Below are 18,442 nucleotides of genomic sequence, written 5' to 3' on the forward strand. Positions count from 1 at the left end.
GACCAGCCACTGAGACTGCTGCCTCTCACAAAAGTTTTTCTCACCTTCAGTTCAGGGCTTCACATATTCATATGCAAGGTCTCGGGGATAGGGTTCTGACCCGACATTACTCTATACATCTTTTGTTTCATTGATTATTCTATCAAAAAATATTCTTCTTCTAAAATAATAGAATGTGGTTGGAGCCCATCCACCACAATGTTGTGTGTTAACAATTAACATTTTTTTTTATTAAAAGCAAATACATTTTCAAAAAACAATGCAGAAATGTTCAATGACCATCAGTTGCTGTGTGTCATAAATGTTAAAAGAGTTCAGCAAAGGGCAATAGCAAACACCCATAGAATTCACTACGCTCTCTCTCTCTCTCTCTCTCTCTCTCAGCCTTTTTGTGTGTTCTGTTTATCCTGAACTTGGTTTCCCCCTGAGTCTCTTCGTTATGCTGCTCTTCCCTACACAGTAGCCAGTACAAAGCACTTTATCCACATATCTTTTCATCAATAGCTTCTGGGAATACTGCATTGTAAGAGCAGGCCTTAATGTCTCTGTTGTTTCTCCACACAAATATCACAAAAATGCATGCCAGTGCTGCACGTGAATGTCTTTTCAGTATTGGCAAGGATGTGTTCAGTGCCAAACGGAGCCACCTATCCCATAAGAGCTTTGAAAGACTGCATGTGTCTTCGTGTTAACAAGAGACATCTAAAAATCTAATAAGACACTTTGTCAATGTCTGACTGCCCTTCAATCAGACAATGTTGATTGTTATGATGATAATGTAATAAAAAAAGGTTATGCAACATCATTTCAGGTAGCTGGAATCTTAGAGAACGTAACATATTTTAGTTGAGGTGTAATCTCAGTCTTTTCTTTTTTTTTTTTTTTACACCTGAATAATGAGTGCAGATATTAATACGTGTGTGATTACAGTTTTAAGTTTAAAGACTAAACTGCTTGTGTGTTAAAATTGACAGATGTCATGTAATGACAGATGTCATGTATCCTCAACAGATTCTCTTTTCTTTTCTCTTTTTATCTCTAGTCTGTCTTTAGTTTAAAACCCTAGAACCCAGGGTTAAAAAGTTTAATAACATTTGAAGTTTGATTTTTACCCCCCTTTTGGATTCGAACCCACAGGCACTTTACCCGAGTGTGAAGTGTCGATTTTTGGGAAATAAAACTCAGTTGAGAGGCATATTTCTGCTGGCATCTGACTTGTTTTGTAGGCTATTATATGTTGTTACACCACATGTACATTCTCAATTTGATGCTGAAAAAAAATTAAGAAAAAAAGTGGTTGAACTACTTTTACTATGTAGCTGTACTACTGCCCCAGTGAACTATTTCCCCAACACTATGTGTTAAAGGTGTAAAGTAACTAAGTACATTTTGAAGTATTTTTTACTTTACTGGAGTATTTCCAATTTTTTGTACTTTTACTTCTACTCCACTACATCTCAGATAGCCTGACACTCAGCCTGAATTGACATTTCGTTTCACTCCATTATTCAGTCTGAAGTTGCTACCACCCAGGGCGATTTCTGGGATGGGCGTTGCCAAAGAGGCGGTCTTCTGTGATTGGTTCCCCGTCTGACCAACACAACAGTAGCAAAGCAGATGAAGTAGTGTTGTTATGTGTGGCTGGCTAGTGGCTAGCCTGTTGCTTGCTAGTGCTACTTGCTAACCAAAGAAACAGCAGGAATAGGAGCACAACAAATTAGTAATCAAACACAACATAACATGTCTGCTACTGATGTTTCATAGCGAGATCGATACGATCGCATTTTACCGCGACGCGATGTGTGCGGTCACGTCCGGCGGCGGCGAATTGCACATGAGTTCTGGGAAAACCCCACCCACGCTGATCACAAGACGCTGATTCACAATGCTGATTCACCGTACGGATTTCCAAACGAGGAAAACCTCTTCAGTGAGAGCAACACCAGACTCCCTGAATCGCCAAAACAAAATTTTAAAGGGGTGTGGCTAGCGATTCAGGGTCTGAACCAGGCTACATCTCAGAGGCAAATATTGTACTTTTACGCCACTCCAATAATTTGAAAACTTTAGTTACCAGTTACTTTGTTAGATTTTGATTATTATTACAAAACATGCATCAACCACTTCAGCCCTACAGTACAGTATTTACATTTTGTCCATTTGAAAGATGCAACACATTGTGAGCTTGTAGATCTGCTATTTTCAAATGATTTTTATACATTTGAAAACTTGTGAAATGGAACACTCTGCATAATGAGTACATTTACTTTTGGTATTTTAAGTACATTTCTTTATTGCAGTATTGATAATTTTACTTAAGTAAAACATTTGAGTACTTCTTCTGCCACTGTGTGGACCCTTTCCAAAGCAATGCACAGGCTTTTACACAGTTGCCAAGCACCGCAGACTCATGTGAGCGCATGCATCCAGGCAGCCTGTCTCTTGTGCCGTGACCTGTGTGCCTGTGATTTGCTATGCATTATTCCAGTGAATGCGGAGTGTCAGTGGTTACCCGTCAAAGGTATTGTGTGTGTGTGTGTGTGTGTGTGTGTGTGTGTGTGTGTGTGTGTGTGTGTGTGTGTGTGTGTGTGTGTGTGTGTGTGTGTGTGTGTGTGTGTGTCACATCTCTCCCATTAGGGACCATGTGACTGGAGCATAGAAATGTCTGTATGACACGTCTCAGACTCTAATACCGTAGGTCTCACTGATTTACTATATACTCTCCAGGTGGTCCTTGAGAGTATTTTTAGAGTGTAAAATGAAACCAAATGAACCCTATACGGTTCCAATTGGTTTCATTTTACGCTCTCAAGAGTTAAATTATTGTTAATCTGCATTACTCAATTTACAAGAAGTCTACACAATCAGAGCATGTAGATGAATTGTTATCTTTATCAAGATCAAGATCTTCAAGGATTTGGGTCTGAGAGGGTTTGATCTCATCAAATGGTGGTCTGTGGCTTAAATGCCCAATAAATAATGGGCCTTGATATGAAAAAGGTTGAAAACCATTGCACTATTAAAAGGTTATCCATATTATTGTATATCAGTACTTGACGTTCTTATTTTATCAATAGAGAGATAAATTCTATACCCTAGCCTAAAACATACATTTTAACCACTTTAAATTCATTCACTATGAATACAGGCAGGGGTGTCACAAGGGGGGGGAAAGTGGGACTGAGTTACTAGGGCCCAAGGTGGAGGGGTGTGTGTGTGTGTGTGTGTGTGTGTGTGTGTGTGTGTGTGTGTGTGTGTGTGTGTGTGTGTGTGTGTGTGTGTGTGTGTGTGTGTGTGTGTGTGTGTGTGTGTGTGTGTGTGTGAGAGAGAGAGAGAGAGAGAGAGAGAGAGAGATCTCAGATGTTTGTATATGCCTACAGGTATATCAAAAAATAAGCTTTGTCTGCATGGTCATTGTAGGGGTGACGCGCAGGAGGTGTGAGAAGATGGGGAGCAAAAGAGAAAGACAGACAGAAATAAATAAAAAAATACAAGATGCAGACAGACAGAAAGAGACGTGGAGAAACAGACTGAAAGAGAGACACACAGACAGAGCGAAAGAGAGACAGACACTGGGAGAGAAAGACAGAGAGGTGTCAGTCGATACATCACCGGCTAGTCCGTTAGCAATCACTTCATGTATCTCTGCAGCAGCGAACAGTGAAAGGGTGAACAAAACAGACATATTGCATGGTACCCTATGCAGGAACAATATGGACATGAGAAGAATTATAACACTTTCACTTTGTACAGAAAATGCAATTAATTGAAAGCTGAACTATACTAGAGGAGGATATCTGCTTTAGGCTGCTTGTCTGTGATAATGCATCACACAAATGCAATTCAGTAAACAACAACACAATATAGCAGCATACTGCAATCATATCCTTCCTGTACACACCCACCACCAGCTAGTGTTGGGGAGGTTAATATTACACATTTTGTATTACTGTCAATTACACCTAATAAGGTACATTACAATATTACTTTATGTGCCAAGTAATGTGTTACATGTATATTACTTTTGCATTACTTTCACTTACTTACTTGCATTACTTTAAATGTACAAGCATAGACTAAATATGAACGATTCAATAATGTTATTGATATCATATTAAAATGACACCACGATGGAACACAAACAACAAAGAAACTGCAACATCTCTCAGTGTGTAGGGTATATTTTGGGAGATTAAAGAGGAAGACCACCCATTTTCAATATTGAACTATGACATTAATATACCTTAGAGGAGTTGTGTGGAAACCCCTTCTGTGTTGCCTAGTACTGGAGGATTGATTTGGGGTTTTGTATTGTAAAGTACAACTTGATGACATCACACATTGTACTTTACAATTCAAACCCCAAAATCAATCCTCCAGTTCTAGGCAACACAGAAGGGGGGGAACATTTTTTCTATTTCCACACAACTCCTCTAAGGTATATTAATGACATAATTCAATATTGAAAATGGGTGGTCTTCCTCTTTAAATAAAAGTTAAGCTTCTGAGAAGCTTAAAAGAATAGTTTGTGAAGGTAGTGCATTACTTGTCATATTATATAATATTGGTTTGTTTGTAATTGTAAGTGTATTAGTTAATTACTCAAATAACGGCAAAGGCCATCGAGAACGGGACTCAAACCTGGAACATGCTGTCCCTAGGTGCCTGGACCGCTGCGCTAGCTGCCCAGGCCACATTGCCACCAGCACACAACACTCATTTTCCTTAAAATACATCGAGTATCACTGTTCTCTGTTCTGCATTAGCCATCACTTAGGCTTCTCTTACGTCACTTTCCTTATCTTAATTAGCCTTATAAAACTGTTTCCCTGCCAAATCATGACACATCTCGATGATGAGACTGAGACGTGACATGAGTTAAGGAACGCTTAAAATGAGTTTGGGACTATCAATCTCTTTGGCCCTTCTTCCCTGTTTTATTACGTTTTATTGACTTTCAGAGATTTCCTGGGGTTTGCCTCAGCAACAGTTGTTAACTGTCCCTCCCCCTTCTCGGCTAATATCTCAGTGCGGCTGCAATATAAACAGCTCAATAGCCCCATCTCCAGCTTGAAACTCTCTGCTAAGTGACATCTCAATTTCCCTCCCGTTTGAACTTTTAAGCAACCCTTTCTCTAAGCGGGTCCAGAGGAAGTGCAAGGCAGAGAACGGGCGGTGGGGGGAAGGCACAACTCAATTATACATCAAAGAACTTATGTTAAGGACGCCAGGGATTCATGGAAAAAGGTTTCGGGAGACTGGGGAGGGTCTTTGGAAGAGACAGCTGTACAGTATCAATGCTTGCCAGAGGTCTTGGGGTGGTGGGGATAACACAGACAGGGCGGAGATAATAGACAAGGCTCCTGAGCCACAGAGCGGCAGTGGCTCAGGAGGTAGAGCGGCTGTCTTGAAACGGAAGGTTCCTGGTTCGATATAATCACATTTTTGTCTTAGGAATGCGACAAATACATTTTTTTAATTGAACTCAAGTCTCCATAGTGTGAGTTTTTGATTGAGAAGTTTGCAATAGGAAAAAGTACAGTTTCATGACAGCACAAATCACTGGTACAAGGTCAACTAAAAGGAGATCCTAGTAAGCTTTACGGCTTATTTACACAGGAAGGGGGCTTAGTCTATTTACAAGTCTCGAGTACAGCAGCCGTCTGAAGGTGACTTTTCAGACCAATTTTGAAGGTGGCTAGGGATTTTCACTCCTTTAAGGCCTGCGGTAGGGCGTAGTAGTAGTTTGTCAGGTACATGGGTATCTTGGAGGTGTAGTGTATCTTGTAAACCAGGCCCATTGCAAGAATTCAATAGAAGAAAAGAAAGAAAAAAGGTCATTTTGGGGATGACCTACTCCTTTAACCCTAAGCAGGTTGGTGCCTTGTATAATTTCCTCTGCCATCGGAGTGTGAATGGATGAATGTATTGGACATTGTAAAGCGATAAAGTGGCTATGTAAATATACCATTAAGCACTTCTTAAGCCCTATATACTTCAAACAAAACTTGTTGAATTCTTTTTCTGCCTATGACATGCACAAAATAAGGTTGTCATATACTGTAGGTAGAAAGTGTTAAAAAAAGGAAAACGATTGGAGAATATTGTGGTATATTGAATATGATATGTATCACTAAATAAAATCATTTTGCATCTGCAAAGGTTATTTTGTTAGGAAAATGCATAACATTACAACCTCTGCATCTTATTCCATGGCCACTGTTAAAACACTGGGTATATTTCTGAAGAAAAAACAACAACTGCTGGCTTCCTTCTCCCACATAAAGTGACAGACAGAGACAGAGACAAGACACAGCCTCTTAACAGCTGACAGACTAGAATGACATGTTGTCAATGTATTCACTGTTGCCAAAGTTTGACAAAGATGGGCGGTGACAGAAAGCTTGAACATCTGTTCTTCACCTTAATTAGACAGAGTTTTTAAGTGTTCGTTTGGAATGTATGTGAGCTGATAACCTAAAGCAAAAAAGAGATTTTAATGACAAAGCACTTTCAGCACTGTACAGTGTTAAAGGAAGAAATGACTTTGGATGCTAATTTATTTTGGTTTGTAAAACATATCTTAACTCATCTAGTGCCATTCGCGAGATGTCTCGCGAAATGTACTCGAGTATCTGTAGTGCCACGGGATATCTCGGGAAAAGTAATAGATTACTGTAACGGCGAGTACATTACCGAGAAGAATCGCCGGCGGTCCGGAGACGAAATCCGTCGCTGATTTCGCATCATCACGGCTCCACGAGCACAAAATAGTCCCATCCATAACATTGAGGTGGACGGGGGATCTCATCTTTAATGTCCATTATCTCAAAACTACACTTTAGAAGCTAGGATGGAGGCAGATGCTCGCTTATGTTACACAGTTATTAAAGCTCCCGGTCGGCCATTACACAACTCCACGTGGACACGGATCGGTTCTGGCGCACGATCCGATGACGTCAGACCAGAAGTGATTGCGCGGTGGACTTCTGGCCTTCAAAATAAGACAACGCAAGTGAATGGGACCTGAAGGAGGCACTTTGGACATTATAATCCGTTAATGTCTGGGGCTCTGAATGAGTTAATGGTGAATCCAGAACTAAGAAAAAACTTGATTAAAATAAATCAGAGACTCCAAGACATCCGAGACGCGTTGTGAGCAGTTATCGGGCAAGCGCCACCATCGTACGACGTACACCCAAGTATACATAAGGCTTTAGTCATACAGTAATACCAGTAATGCCGCGTTACAAGTATACATATATATACATACATACATACGGACAAGCTGTACGGTTCTCACAGTAAACTGCAACCTAAGGTCGCAACAATACATCATAATGTAGCTAGATTGGAGCCTGCATTATATTAGGCTCATTCTGTTTTACTGTAATTAGCTTACACTTTCTATGGGACCTCACAACAAAGACTAACAATAAACAAATCAAAGCAACTTTGCAGTATAATAGAAGAACAAAGTTGATCGTATAGGTGAACAGTACATGTGTTTCAACAGCTCTCAACAGTACTTCTGTTGTTCAGCTCTCTCCCCTTCTCAAACGCACGCATGTACACACACACTCACTCACTCACTCACTCACACACGCACAGACGCACACACTCACGCAAACGCATTTTTCCTTCTCTGTGGTGGAAGTGACAGCCAAAACAGATATGAGCAAATTGGAAAGGCTATAAAGCTCTATTAAGCCAAATCTAGCCGCGCTCGGTGGAACGATGAGGAGAAAACTGAGAGGAATGAGGGCGGTAGTCATGGAGAAAAACAGAGGTGGAGAGAGATGGAATTGGAGAGGTAGCGATTTGCATAATGCCAAATGGAGCCCTCCCGAGGTTGATGCGGTGCTTGTTGCACTGCTGAGCACATTTTACAACAATATGCTTTTATTTTTTATTTTTTCCTGAAACACTGGACACCATTCCTAACCCTCCCCTACTGTATACTGTAAAATGTCACTCGCACAACACACACACACACACACACACACACACACACACACACACACACACACACACACACACACACACACACACACACACACACACACACACACACACACACACACACACACTCATGTGCACAAACAAACAGTGGCAGAGTCCCACAAACTGCTAACTACAAACCCTGCAGAGATTGACAAGATGCACGATGGCCTGCCATGTTAGCAAAACCTTGTCAGAATTGAGAATTTGGCAAGCGGTTTGGAGTGAGAAAGAAGGTATGGAGAACAGGAGAGAAGGGAGGGGGGGCATTGATTTATTCAAAGACTGAGGAGTGGGTGAATCAAACTTTAATGGCTTTTGGGAGCGCAAGCCATGTCTCTCTCTCTCTCTCTCTCTCTCTCTCTCTCTCTCTCTCTCTCTCTCTCTCTCTCTCTCTCTCTCTCTCTCTCTCTCTCTCTCTCTCTCTCATTCCAATCTTCCCCCCTTTCACTCAATCTTTTCCTCTGCCTGCTCCATCTCTCCAACTCACCCCCTTCGTTCCCCCAGTTTGCTTGCTCTCCTGTAAATACAGTACACTCTCGGATGGTCACTCACAAAAAAAAGAAGAAATCACAAGCCTGCCTTCTCCGACAGAATGAATCTCCACCCATCCCTCAGCAGCAGCACGCGAATCAAGGTGCTCTTCATGCTCGGCGGGATAAAGTAAACGACAGACAGATAAAGAGAGGAAGTGGAGGTGATTTACCTTCACGATTGGCAGCATACGTGATGCCCAGGCAGAGTTTGTTGCTCTAACCCCTGGACTGGAAAGGATGTGTGGAAAAAAACGGTTCTGCAGCCAGACTTCATCACTGACAACTCACTTAAAAAGCCATTTGCCCCGAGAGGCTTACTTAAGGACTGCACCGGGATCTGTCTTGGATGCTGATCACTGCATGCACTGTTTTTACAATAGAATTTCTGTGTGCTGCCAACCTGCACCCACGTATAAAATATACTCATACTGTATGTACGTGCACACACAGATGTTCTGTACATACACACATACACAAAACAAACACCAACATTTTAATTCATAACTGGAAGTAAAGGTTTGCATGCAGACAGATGGTAAACGGTCCTCCTAGGCCAGATGCACTGGCCGTATTTACAAACATTGTAGAACTAGCCCAGTGATTACATTAATTAAGTTGATAGGAAGATCACATAATGAGTTTTAATGCTGTCAGACACTGTACATTTAGAAAGACACCTACAAAACCAGTACTGCATATACAGTCAAATCTGGAGTAGGCAATATATTATTGAGAAAACCAAAGTGAGTTGTTCTGTGATGGGAGTCAACACTCTTCATGCCTTTTTTAAGAAGCTTGATTTATGTGTTGACTGAATGAGTCGCAAAACTCGGTTATTATGCTGCTGTCTCACCCCAGCCTCAGTGCTACAAGATATCGTCTACTTTTTGGAAACACTGGAATGATTGTCTCTTGTTATAGCTGATTTAGGGGTGTTGTTTTTGTATGTAGAGCAGGGGTCTTCAATGTTTTCAGGCCAATGTCCCCTTGGTTGAGAAAGAGATGAAGCAGGGACCTTTTCATAGATTCCATTTCATCAGTGTATTTTGGATTCATGTCAATTTGTGTTTTCAGATATTTAACCACTTGAACCGTCAATACTTAATAAACTTGACCTTTCACTCTGTACTTAGTCTGCTCGTTTTCCCCTCTACATCGAACCTCTTTGCCGAAAATAGCCGATCTACAAGCTCACAACGCAGCGTGAGGCATTGTGAGCTTGTAGATCTGCTATTTTTGGCAAAAGTTCTCCGAATATGGACTCTCTTCACACTGAGTCTGATTTTGAGTCTACACAAATAAAGTTGATTGACTGATTGATTGATTGATATTGCTTTAACTCTGAATGTAAAACAATTGTAATGTAAAAGAATTACTGGATTTAGCTGTGTATGCATTCATACTGCATATTCAGCAGAATTGCACCAGAACAAGTACTGGTCTTATTCATTAAGCAACTTGAGTACTAATGAAAGTGCTATTAAAATCTGAGGTATTATGATAAAATTGTGTTTTGACTAGATTCCATTGTACCGAACAATCAGTAACACAACTACTGTAGGAGGACAGGGAAAAATATCAATGTATCCACATGATGAAGAGGTTTTTGACAATAGGAAAACCGCACAAACCATAAAAAGGCGTGTACATGTATTTGGTTAACAAACGTGTACACACAAACTTCCACCGGCGAGGCCAGAGGTGAATGAAATATTGACTTCCTCCCTCATTCCCACCTCCCTCTCCTCATTCTCCTTCTCTTTCTCCCTAAATCCCTCCATCCTTCACTATATGGTGCAGGGTCTTAGTGTCAGGCGGAATTCTCTCCCGAGGACTGCAGCTGTCAAGCAACGACCACTGAGATCGCTAACCACTAGATTCAATTACAGGACAGACCAGGGTGGATGATACTGAAATCATTATGGGCTAAATCCAACGGTATTGTGTGTGTGTGTGTGTGTGTGTGTGTGTGTGTGTGTGTGTGTGTGTGTGTGTGTGTGTGTGTGTGTGTGTGTGTGTGTGTGTGTGTGTGTGTGTGTGTGTGTGTGCAGTTATTATAGTTAAGTTGTTTATTGTAAGTCAAACAAATGCCCTTAATAAAATGATTTACGTTCAACGCAAATGGGAACGCATTGTTTTGAAGATCTCAGAGAGCCTTTGCAACTGGAAATAAATGTTTGCCTCTGCACCGGTAGTAAACAAATTACTTGGGGATGCCATAACCTGTCAGGATACGAGCCAGGGAACTACAAAAGATTACGGATTGAATTTGGGCTTTCATAAGTGAACAAAGGGGGAGGAAGAAAAGAATATATTGTAACAGATTCATCTTTGTTCTGCCTGACAGCGGCGGAGGGCACATCAAACATCAGGTGCCCCCGTTTTGTTGCCAGAGTCAACATCAAGAGTAGTCTCACAGCTCATTCACAGGCGTACAGTAATAGGACCTCTCAAACTCTCCTTGCCGATAAAATGAAATATGAGAGCATATACATATGAGTGTATGTGTGTGTGAGTGTGTGTGTGTGTGTGTGTGTGTGTGTGTGTGTGTGTGTGTGTGTGTGTGTGAGTGTGTGTGCGTGCGTGAGTGCGTGTGTGCGTGTGTGTCTGTCAGAGATTCTGCCAAATGTACTTCTTTCAACTCAAAGTTGTTTTGGTAGAGTATGGTACAGTATGCAGCAGAGGGAGGCTTGTGAGTTGAAGGTCACTGGATTGAGATCCTCAATTCAACTGTCTAAGCTGGCTGGAGTGTGAGTTATACAGTACCATTAACTTTCTCACAAACTACTCCATCGTTGAGGTGCTGTTGAGCAAGGCACTTAACCCCTCATGGACCAGCTTAGTGGATAACCATGAATGACTGTGATTTTTACCTACTGTAGCTCACCCAGAGTGAATATGAAGTACGTCACTGTTACGTCACTGTTAAAAGATACTGCAAAAGTACCAGATCTACAAGCTCACAACATTGTCGATCGGCTATATAAAAGAGGTAGAAACGCTGCGTGGGTCCGTGAGTGATAATGAGAAAACTGTAGGTGCTCTTTGGAAAGGGTATGATAATTATGACAAAAAACCTAGTTCCATTCCGTTAGAGGTATCAAAAAAGTGTGATGATGAGGTGGGGAACTTAGAAAGGATCCAAGGCAGCTCTGTTCAGTTCAAAGTAGAACATGTTTTAGTCAATAATGCATGGCAAGAATTAAAAAAATTGTCAGCTATTTTAGCAATTTTTGCGTCCATTTATAAGGTGCTGCAACTACTAATTTCAAAACAACTTTTTACAATAACTTTTAGGTTTCATTTACTTTGCGGACCAAATATTTTCTCTACAGTACGTGTTCATCCAATTTTTACACATTATGGTCCTCACTTTGGGCAGCCGTGCCATGTAATGCGAGCAGTAGCTCCTCAGAGCTTAGGTCAGAGCGGGACAGTGAGATATAGCTGATAGAAAATAGAGGGTGAGGAGGGATTTACCCGCCTGTCTGACAGAATGTGGAGACAGTAAACAGATACGCTCAAAGTTTGGCAATCTATCACTGGGAGTTTGCTTGTCTGACTGCCTGTTTGCCGATACATTTAATCCATCTATGCGCTTCGGTCCCGAGAGGGTCTGAAGTTGACTGTGCTATCGACTTGGCATCATTACTGCTTTATCGAAGGAGGAGATCCAAATAGGGGTGTGGTGAATATGAATATTAGTGATAAGGGGGAGAAAGAGTGGAATTGAAATTCCAAGATGCTCCGCTGGAACAGTTCCACGCGGAAAAACATTTGCAGTGGCTGCTGCGGGTAGCAATGTTAAGGGCAAGCTACTGTAAGTACGGGTGGAGGCTAGCACTAAAATAATATGAGAGATGGATGGAAAGCACAAGCTTGGATGTACAGTACGATGAGGTAATGACGAGGGAGACAGGACGTGAGTGTGTCAATGTCTATGTGAGATACTGGAGAAAGAGAGAAAGAGAGAGAGTTCTTTGGAAGGTACAGTACAGTAGGCCAGAGTGCATGAGAAAGCAAAGAATGGGAAAGTTTAGAGTCAGTTACAGAAATGAAAAGAGAGAGAAGTGTGTTTTTCCAGTCAGGGGTGGTGTGTTAAACAGCGGGGTGCTAACACAGACTGGGTGCAGTCAGAGGACTCATTAGTGTCACTTGACGGTGGCAGTCGCATTACTGACACAGTGACCGGCTCGCAGTGGGAGAGAGTGGGGGTCAGGGAGTTTATAGACTGTAGACAGTAGGAGGTAGGGGCACAATGTGGTTCGCTAAGAATATGTATATACAGTACAGTATATCCTTTTCAAATAATTTGTACAGTATACGCACAACCCCTCACTCGCTATACAGTCACCAGTGTGCCGAAGACTGCAAAACATTTTATCTAAGATCTCTATCCATGGATATGTGTGGTGCATTTTGTACATACATTTTTATGGCCACTGATGATGAATGATGAGCACTTGAGCAGCTTGCACAACAGAAGCTTTCTAAAGTGCACAGCATATATACAGTAGCACACAGGCATATGCATAGAAATGTGGAGAAAACATGTTATCAATGTGTTGTGCTCACTGCCATGCCTGGCATGCTACGAAATGATCAGTTTGGGCTGTGGCCCATCTGTCGTTTTTAATGAAACATTATTTTAGGTGATAGTTGTGGCTCTTTTTATTTAGCCTGTGCCACTGTCCAGGGGTGTCGCAACAAATTCTGGGCCCTGGGTACAAGGATTCACAGCGGGCCCCCCATGAATGTTCTTCATAGGAGGAGGGGCTTTAACGCATTTAGACTGCGAACGCATTATTATGCATTATCTTGTGCATTAACTATTGAAAAATAGCAGATATACAAGATTGTAGCTTGTAGATCTATATTTTTGAAAAATCTTTTAATATTTTAAATCCTTGTAAGTTTTTTTGAAAAACCTGTGTTTCTATGTCAGTGCTGCTCAAACCTCAAATGTGAAGGACCCCCAAAATGATATGTATTTGGCCACGGACCCCCATCTCAAAATATTTAGTTCCAGGGACCCCCCAGAAGCAAAATTGAGTTACAATGTTCTTTTAAAAAATACATATATTCAAAGATTTGCACACATTTTCACGACTTTTAAAAAATAGCAGATCTACAAGCTCGCAGCGCTGCACTCTGTGTCGCACTCTGAGCTTGTATATCTGCTATTTTCCATATAGCTAAAGTATAAAACAATTAAGGCCCTTCCACCTTGGGCCCTAGTAACTCAGTCCCACTTTTCCCCCCCTTGTGACGCCCCTGCCACTGTCTGATGGTTAGCATGCTGTAAATCTGGTCGGCTCGTTAGCGCCGACGGTGGGAATGCTAGCAGCCCACCTGCTCCTCTTCATGCGCTTTATGGCCACCACAAATGAAAACCCGCCATTACACACCCGTTCTTCCCACTCCCCGGTGCGCATGTATAAACCTAACCCGTTCACATGGCTTCATTAGCTTTCTATAGGGCTTCTGGCTGACCACAACCATAATACATTACACCGAGTATTCACCCATACCTACTGTACTTAAACCACATGGACCCTAGCGTCCCTGTTTTGGGGGGCGAATATTCAACAAAGACATTTGGTGTCGAGGGAAAAGAAGAGTGGACCTAGTATAATGCCCTGGTGGACCCCGGTCAACTATTAAAGCATATGAATGATCTATAGGGTTTAAGTGTTTAACCCTTCTCAACCATTCCTTTCTGTCAACATTGAATTTATTGCTTATCTCGCCACTTTCTTTCTCCTAGTCTCTCGCTCTCACTGTTTGTCTCGTCATCTCCCTGTCACCTTGTCAATCTATCTCTCCCCCCCCCCCCCCCTCCTTTTCTTAACTGCATTAAAGTTCAGCAGCAGTTCCTCGTAACGCTGATGGTACCGTGAGCCCCGACTGGCCAGTTACTGTGGCACATCCAGTTGAGTGACAGCTTGATGGAAGTGATGTCACAGTGTGTTTGCTCTGCCTGCCACAGGTCACTGGAGGTCACTGAGGCAACGAGGCACAGAGAGGAGCAACGATAGAAAGTTATGGAGATAAAAGATGAGATAGAGGAAGGGTGTGTGTGTGTGTGTGTGTGTGTGTGTGTGTGTGTGTGTGTGTGTGTGTGTGTGTGTGTGTGTGTGTGAGTGAGAGAGAGGTGGGGAGGGGTGGGGCAGGATGCCACAGTTGGAGAGGATGCAACAAGGAAGGAACTGACTCTCGAAAGAATTCTCTGTCTTTCCCCAGTACTCCCCAAGGCTTAGAAGGCATATGGCTTCAACGAGCAGTTCTCAGTGCACACCTTGGGCTTGGACTATCTGCTGCATTATTATCAACATAAGATGCATTCTGTATAAACATTTACTGGGCCTCATTCATCAAGTAAGATAACAAAAATAAGGTTGATTTATTATATCAAAAGTATGCCCCTTGCAAATCTCCCTCACGTTGTACTCACAAGCGTCGGAGGCACATTTGTTTGCATATTAGTTCATGCTTACCGAGTGGAATGAATCAGCATTTGAAGCAAAATTATTTATATAGAGATGTCAAAACCTCAACAAAACTAAGCGTAATTTTTTAAAGACACTGAAGATGCGGAAACGGAATCTTTTCAGAGTGATATTCTACCTTGTGTGAAGGAAGGTGGAAAATGGTTGAATTTAATGTTTTTTTTTCAGAGGCTCACCCGAAGTCTATTGTTTGCAAATTCTCTGTTAAGTGGACCATATGTGAATCCCACACACAGGCAGCAGTTTCATTGGCCTGAGAGAACCTTCCCCCGGTGGGCAAGGCAGACTAAACAGCCTAGACTAAACAGCCTTTCTTTCTCCCATTTATTTGCTTTGACTTTATGGATTGGAGAGATTTCTCTCCAATCTCTCCAGCCAGTAGCTTTGAAGATTTGGTGAGGACTGGGAGAAGAAGAGGGTATGTGTTCAATATAAACACAAAAACAAGTGTGTGCGAGCGTGAGTGTGCGTGCATGCGTCTGTGTGTGGGTGTGCGTGTGTATGTGCTTGCGTGTGTGTGTGTGTGCATGCGTGCGTGCGTGCGTGCGTGCGTGCGTGCGTGCGTGCGTGCGTGCGTGCGTGCGTGCGTGCGTGAGTGTGTGTGTGTGTGTGTGTGAGATAGATTTCAGCCCCTGTTTGAAGTGCTCTTCTCTTCTCTGGCAATTACTTCATATCAAGGATTAGATGGGGGAGAGGGCAACGGAAGAGGCAGAATGATGGAAAGAATGGAAAGCTGAGGAGGAGAGGTAGAGGACGGAGTAGTGAGAGAAGCTGACAGAAGACGAGAGAAGAAAAGATTTGAGTCTGCACAGCAGGGAGCGTTCTCCTTTACCGTACCAAAAGCTGAGTGCATTCTCTCTATAAATATGAATGGTAAGAGAATTCCTCAATTCTTGGCGAAATTGCACAATCGACACTGTCTGAAGAATGTCTGAACCACAAAAAGATGATGACATTATTACCAACTACCGTATTATCAAAAACTATTAGTTCATTATCCAACTACCCTTTATAATGGATAGAATAATAAAAAAAACAAAGAGATTCTAGAAACACTTCATCTCAAGACAAGACACAACCACCAAGGCACAGCAGTATCAAAATCATGATTCAAATATTTGTATTACTAATAATAGAACAATATATTTATATATTATTTGTTCCCTCTCTTGATGTACCTTGCTCTTTACTGTACTCTGTTCTTGTTTTTGCCTCTGGGCAACTGATTTTCCCCCTTGGGATAATAAAGGTATATATAACAAAGTATGCTTTATTTGTCCATTGTGCTTGTGCATCGACGACAGTCTTGCACAGCAGGTTGCTGCTTAATGAATACAAGACGGGTAGGTGCCTTGGATGCAGTGACATGGTGTATTACACAGTAAAATCCTGGATGCTCATTTAATCCTGAGAAAGCAAAAAGTGACCTGTAAGGCGTGTCATACTGTAGGTACTTACCTCTGCGATATGCACAGTGTAAGGCTGTCCATGAAATGTTGGCGCATTATCATTCACATCTCCGATCTGAATGTTCACTGTGTCTTTCACCACCTGGAACATATAGACATACCATTGTGAAGTCCTGGTGCAGAATTACAGCTACCTGCAACCTGCAAAATCTCTACAAATATAAAAAGTAATTTAGCAACCCCATTTCGGGACGAAGAAGATGAAAAAGAATTATCCTTTATTGATTTTTCGAAAGTCTCAACAACAACAGAAAATGAAACCTGTGCCCAACTACAAATTAAAGTGACAACCATCTCAAAGAAACACTGGATGATTGAGTCGCCATGGGATGTATATTGATCCATACAATGCGCACATAATTCTTGATTAACACTGTCAAAGAATCTGAATGAGAGAGTACAATAAAAAAAGCAAAGTATAATAGAAAAAAGCAAAGTAAAAAAAATAGAAAACAAATGGGAATCAGCATGGTTAGTAGGTGTCTTTGTCCAATCAGATATGCCCACACATTGATAAAACTAAATACTATAGTACTTTATGGAGAGAAAAAATATCTTAGCCACAGAAAGGCGATATTAGTGTATTACATTATTACCCTTGAGGCAGACTAAGCTGGATGTCAGTATCTTACAGGAGCTAAACACTATGAGAAGGACAGCTGTCACAATGAGTACATGTGCAAGAGAAAAATATGAGAAAGAAAGAAAGAAAGAAAGAAAGAAAGAAAGAAAGAAAGAAAGAGGGAGGTCTCTGTGTGTACTATTTGGGCTGGCGGCCACACTGTGTCCAGATGTCAGGGTGTGATGGAAGGTGACATAGCTGTGATCACAGTGGAGATCGCTTACCCCTTGGCTGTCACTCACTGAGAACTCCACCTGCATCTCCGACTTGGTCTATGCAGAGACAGAGACAAAAATCACTCAAAAACACACCAGACATATGACAGACAAGAGGTGGAACATGCACTCTTAACTCTTAAGCCCCTATCAGAGTCGGTACCGCGGTGAAGAGCTATCCACCGCGGTGTAGTCTTTTTGAGTCATAAAACTACAATGTTACGTCATTACTCGCGGTGAAGAGCTTTCCACCACGAACCCCGACACATCTCTCTGTTTTTACTTTCAGACAGATAGGCTCTTCACCCCGTTCACTGATTGGTCGATCTAGACCAGTCAGTCACGGTGAATAGGACTCCACCGTGACTGACTATGATGGCCTTCACTTATTTTCTCACTTGAGGTGGAAAGCTTTCCACCTAAAATTTGCGGTGGATAGCTCTTCACCCTGGACTCTGATAGAGGCTTTAGCCCCTGTGTGTGTGTGTGTGTGTCCACCTCATTGTCTGCACCATGACCATAATTACTGAAACTGTCACATATTCTGAATGGCTGCAATGTATTTAAGGAAATAGAAATTGCTAGGCACGACAGGATTGCTGATCTACTAGTTAAGGTCATAAATTCATGTTTCCTCATCTGCCAAAATGTACAGTATAACCCCTGTGTTTCAACTGCCATGTTAACTGTGCAATATTGAAAATGATGTATTTTCAGATGTTGTTGTTGTTGTTGTTGATGATGAAGAAGACAGTAGAGAAGTGACCATTTTGGAAGTGGGTTGTACATTCAACCACAGTCTGGAAGATGCATTATTTACCAAGGTGCTAAAGTACCAACGTCTTAAGGATGCTATTATACAGCTTGGTTTCAAATGTAAACTGCTTGTGTCCATATTTGTTAGGTTGCTCTTACTTCTCGGTCCAGACTCTGTCGAAGCCAGACCACTCCAGTCTCCCTATTCACAGCAAAATACTTCATGGCCTCCTCTCCCACCACCCCGTATATGAGGGGCTCGTTCTCAGGGTCATCTGCCTTCAGCTGAGTCACTGATGAACCTGTCACACAGAGAGGGTCAAAGTTAAACTAT

General features: G+C 41.9%; 1 protein-coding gene across 2 annotated transcripts in view; it reads right to left on the bottom strand.

Moving 5' to 3' along the window:
- Positions 1–18,442, bottom strand: part of cdh23 (cadherin-related 23) — a gene marked incomplete at both ends in the record, with an annotated part of 273,834 nt that overhangs the window by 199,238 nt on the left and 56,154 nt on the right. For both annotated transcript variants that reach the window (XM_080739709.1, XM_080739708.1), the window contains 3 exons: positions 16,505–16,597; positions 17,362–17,409; positions 18,268–18,410. In XM_080739709.1, coding sequence (XP_080595835.1) covers positions 16,505–16,597; positions 17,362–17,409; positions 18,268–18,410 — 284 coding nt within the window. The remainder of the gene's footprint in view (positions 1–16,504; positions 16,598–17,361; positions 17,410–18,267; positions 18,411–18,442) is intronic.

This window comes from Nannobrachium achirus, assembly GCF_963921795.1.
Source record: "Nannobrachium achirus genome assembly, chromosome: 13".
NCBI classification, from domain to species: domain Eukaryota; kingdom Metazoa; phylum Chordata; class Actinopteri; order Myctophiformes; family Myctophidae; genus Nannobrachium; species Nannobrachium achirus.